General features: G+C 58.2%; 1 protein-coding gene across 1 annotated transcript in view; it reads left to right on the plus strand.

Annotated features, from left to right (window-relative positions):
- Nucleotides 1–4,795, plus strand: part of Ankmy1 (ankyrin repeat and MYND domain containing 1) — a 28,479-nt gene that overhangs the window by 13,012 nt on the left and 10,672 nt on the right. Inside the window, exons 10-12 of the mRNA XM_013033654.1 lie at nucleotides 1,147–1,290; nucleotides 3,959–4,066; nucleotides 4,627–4,758. Coding sequence (XP_012889108.1) covers nucleotides 1,147–1,290; nucleotides 3,959–4,066; nucleotides 4,627–4,758 — 384 coding nt within the window. The remainder of the gene's footprint in view (nucleotides 1–1,146; nucleotides 1,291–3,958; nucleotides 4,067–4,626; nucleotides 4,759–4,795) is intronic.

The raw sequence follows: 4,795 nt of genomic DNA on the forward strand, positions 1-4,795 counted from the left end.
GAGGGGAGGGGAGGGAGGAGGGGAGGGGAGGGGAGGGGGCAGAGGCTCCAAGGCTGGACGCTGCCATGATGTTCTCAGGTGCAGCTCCTGCACTCAGCTGACATCATGGGCCCCTCTTGGAGGAGGGCACAGCGGAGAGTGTGGGTCAGCTGTGTGAGGAGGCTCAGCCCACATACTTCTAGAGATGTAGGATAAAAACAATTGATTGAAATCAGTAAGCCAAGACCTGTTTACTCAGGCAGCTTGGTGGGCTTGCTGAAGATGGGTGTCCACGGGACACTTTGTAAGCGGCCCGCCTCATGCCTTCAGAAGGCTGGCCTCTCAGGCTGGAGCCTTGCTGCCCACAGGGTCAGGCAGCTCTGCCCACGGCCCTGTCCAGCCTCCCCGCTGCCTCCTGTAGGCAAGGGCTGGCCTCTCACGCTCCTCCCTGCTCTTTCTCTCACTCACTGCTCTCCGAAGGTGGAGGAGCCGAGTAGGCTCCTGGCTCCAGACTTGGCGGCAATGCCGGAGGCTGTCAGGGACAGTTGCCAGGCCGGTCCTGTGTCTTTGCCCCTGGAAAGAGGCTGCTGGCTTGGTCTAGCCCCTTCCCTCACAAGGCTGTGTGCTGGAACAGTAGGACAGGCAGGGCCCTGGGTGTAGAGGCCCCACGGCTCCCAGGTTGCATGTTGGTCTAACCAGACTGACCAGGTCCAGGAGGCTGGGAGCAGGGCAGGAGCCCTTGCTGCCTGGGTGGGGCACAGTGGTACACAGGCAAGGGCACGGGGTCTGGTGGCACTCCTGTCTGTAGCTCAGCCTCTTCCACCTGTAAGACCAGCTAGACCGCCTCCCCTAGGGAGCCCTCCTGGCTCTTTCAAGAGGAAGAGAGGCAACCATGCACCCTCATTTTCCTCCTTGTGGCTCCCTGGACGTGAAGAGACTTTGAGGACGTGCACCTGTGTGCATGTGTGGGAAGCCGGCCGGGAGGGCTCTGACGCTCCCACCGCTGTGGGAGTCTGACTGGCTCAGGGCAGGATTGCAGAGGCTGGGCACTGGGGCAGGATCGTGGGGGGAGGATCACGGCAGCAGGGCCAGGCAGGCTGGTTCTCCCATTCAGAAGGACAGAGGAGGGGCTGGGGTCCAGCTCCTGACCCCTGCATCTGTGCACAGTTGGACCTACTGCCCTCGAGCCTGAAGCTCAACAACGAGCTGGGCCCGCCTAGCAGCTACTACACGGCAGTTCCCACATGTGTCCCTGAGGAGGGCGGCAGGACAGCTCTGCACGTGGCCTGCGAGCGGGAGGACAGCAGGAAGGTGAGCGGCCTGGGCCCCGCCGGGCTGGTCAGGTTGCTCTGTGATCGGGGTTACCTCTTGGGAAATGTGTGTTCTCATTCAAAAACCAAGCCACAGGGGGATGCAGGGCAGGGCGGTGGGTCCTAGTGTCTAAGAACGTGTGCATGCATACCACAAGAGCATGGCTGGGTGACCTGTGCATGCCTGCACGATGCATGCATGCATGTGTGTGTGCCTCAGCAGGAACCAGCAGCTGTCAGGGGGGATGGGCACCTCCCATGGGGTCCAGGTCTGGGACTCCCAAACAGAGAGCTGTCTTGGTAGGGGTCATGGCCAGTGAAATGGGCTATGTCCTGGGCTTCCAGATGGAAGAAAAGACAGCAGCTTCAAATGAATGGAGAACACCATGCTTCATGCACGTTCTGGAGTGTGTGGACCAGTGCTGCATGTGAGCACAAACCCACACACACGAGCACACACATGAACACACGTGAGCAACAGGACAGGCACACACATGAGCATGGGCACAACATGGTCACACACGAGCACACTAACACCATGAACACAAACACATGATAGTGAGCACACACAGGCACATGAGAGCACATGAACAGAAGCACATACATGAGCATGAGTGCACATGAACACGTGTGAGCACAAATGCATGAGCATGGGCATACACATAAGCATGAGCACACATGAACACAAGAACACTGTGCAAGGACTAACACATGAACATGATCAAGTGAACATGGGCACACACGAGTAAACTAACACACATGAATGCAAACAAATACATGAGCACAAGCACACACAGGTGCATGAGCACATGTGTGAGCACACACATAAACATGGGCACACACATGACCACGAGTACATATATGAGCATTAATACATATACATGGGCACACACATGAGCATGAGCACACACATGAGCACAGGCACACACATGAGCACACACATGAGCACACACATGAGCACAGGTACACACATGAGCACAGGTACACACATGAGCACAGGTACACGCATGAGCACAGGTACACGCATGAGCATGTGCACACACATGAGCACAGATACACACATGAGCACAGGTACACACATGAGCACAGGTACACACATGAGCACAGGTACACACATGAGCATGTGCACACACATGAGCACAGATACACACATGAGCATGAGCACACACATGAGCACAGGCACACACATGAGCACAGGTACACACATGAGCATGAGCACACACATGAGCACAGGCACACACATGAGCACAGGTACACACATGAGCATGTGCACACACATGAGCACAGGTACACACATGAGCATGTGCACACACATGAGCACAGGTACACACATGAGCATGTGCACACACATGAGCACAGATACACACATGAGCATGAGCACACACATGAGCACAGCTACACACATGAGCACAGCTACACACATGAGCACAGGTACACACATGAGCACACACATGAGCACAGCTACACACATGAGCACAGGTACACACATGAGCACACACATGAGCACAGACACACATGGACAGGGCATCTACATGAACACGAGCACATGCATGAACATGAGCACATGCATGATTACAAACAAGAACACAAACACACACGCACACACACACGCACAAGCTGATCTGAGTGTCTCACCGTGGGCTATCCTGGTGCCACTGTGCAGGAACTGCCTTGTGCTGCCCCTGTAGGCATGGGATGGGGCAGAAAGCCAGGTCTCAGCCTTGACAGGCAGCGGCCTGTATACCTGGCCTAGTGGCTGAGGAGAACAAAGAAAAATCTAGCCTCAGTTTACCCATGAAATAGTGGCCAGTTTGCCTGCAGTGAGAGCCCAGTATGTGTGTCAGGTGTGGGGGTGTGGGAAGCGGAGAGAGGGGAGAGGAGTGGCGTGGGGCCCATCTGGCTCCTTGTAGGGCAGGGAGAGGAGGGGGAGGGGCCCGGCCCCACAGCCACCAGGGGTGCCAGGAACCCACATTAGGAATGGGTCCGCAGAGCTTCAAGAAGTCAGGTGACCGAGGCCTCTGGCCTGCCCCTTTCTATCCACAGACTCAGGGTCCTCCAGTGGGAAGCCAGGAGACACTGAAGGGATAGTGTCACTAAGTTCAGGACAGTTTGTTCACCAGGAAAGGTGCCAGTGGTGAGGGCAGGAAGTCTGCCGCCATCCAGCCATGGCATCTGTGTTCCAGCGGGAGAGAGGAGGGAACCCCTCCAGGAGCCCTCAGCAGAGTTCTGCTGACCCCACCCTGGTCTAGTCCTGGAGTGATAGGGAAGGGCTCCCACAGGGAAGTGGGGGCCCTGGCCTCAAAAGCCTGTCATGTCCAGAGTGCCCACCGTGTCAATACAGAGGAGACAGGGATGCGTCTCCACAGTGGGACACTTCTGGGGGACCTGCGGGAACCCCGAGCCCAGCAAAGGGGCACGTTCCACCTACCACTCTTGCCCTGAGTCAGGCCGCTTGTTCCTGACCACCCCTGGTCAACGGGCGGGTCCAATCCATGTCCTTCCTCCTGGGCTTGAGGCTGCGCCCCATGTGGGGAGGAGCAGCTTCTGCAGGGCAGCACTGGTGGAAAGGCGCAGCGCTGGGATGGGCCCCAGTGCCTTGCTGCCCATGGCTCTCGGGCTCCTGGGAGTGGCGCTGGGATGGGCCCCACTCTGTCTTCCTTCCTCCCCAGTGTGCCAGGGACGTGGTTCGCCTCCTCCTCACCCACAGAGCGAATCCGAACCTGCTGTGGAGCGGCCACTCCCCACTCTCCCTGTCCATTGCCAGCGGGAATGACCTGGTGAGCGTGTTCTGCGTCGGAAACCCGGGCACCTCCCCCACGTCGGCGCCTGGGATTTGCTGTGGTTGGTTACCACCTGTTCACCTGCCCATCTGTCCACCTTCGCACCAGCCACACACCTGCCCATCCTTCATCCACCCATCCATCTGTGCTCCCATCCACTGGTCAATGCAGATTCTACTCACCCACTCATCTCTCATTGAACTATTTATTGAGCCCCCGCTAAGGGCAAACAGGCAACATGTGGGCAGTAGGTTTTTAACAAACCAAAGGCCTCACTCTCAAGGATCTCATCTTCTAGCAGGGGGAGCCGGCCCTCACCGGCGGGCAGCTCAGTCACAGGGGCCAGGCCCCGGGCTCCTGGCCCTGTGCCAGACCCTGCTCAGGGCCAGGTCTGCTTCAGGTGGGAAGGCGGGATGGAAGCAGGGCGGTCGGAGCACGGGGCCTGGCTCCTCTCCAAGGAGCATGGCCTGCGTGGGAAGGGCGGCACACATCCGTGGGTGGGAGCCACGCCAGGCCGGGGTGGCTTCTGGGAGTGGCCTGATGGCTGCTGTTTCCAGGTCGTGAAGGAACTCCTGTCCAAGGGAGCCGACCCCAACCTGCCCCTGACCAGAGGCTTGGGCAACGCCTTGTGTGTCACCTGTGACATAGTCTATGAGAATCAGAGGAGCACAGACAACAAGATCGCCCTGGTGAGAGGGGGAGGGGAGAGAAGGGGAGGGGAGGGGG

Source organism: Dipodomys ordii, unplaced genomic scaffold, assembly GCF_000151885.1.
Source record: "Dipodomys ordii isolate 6190 unplaced genomic scaffold, Dord_2.0 Scaffold174, whole genome shotgun sequence".
Lineage (NCBI taxonomy): Eukaryota > Metazoa > Chordata > Mammalia > Rodentia > Heteromyidae > Dipodomys > Dipodomys ordii.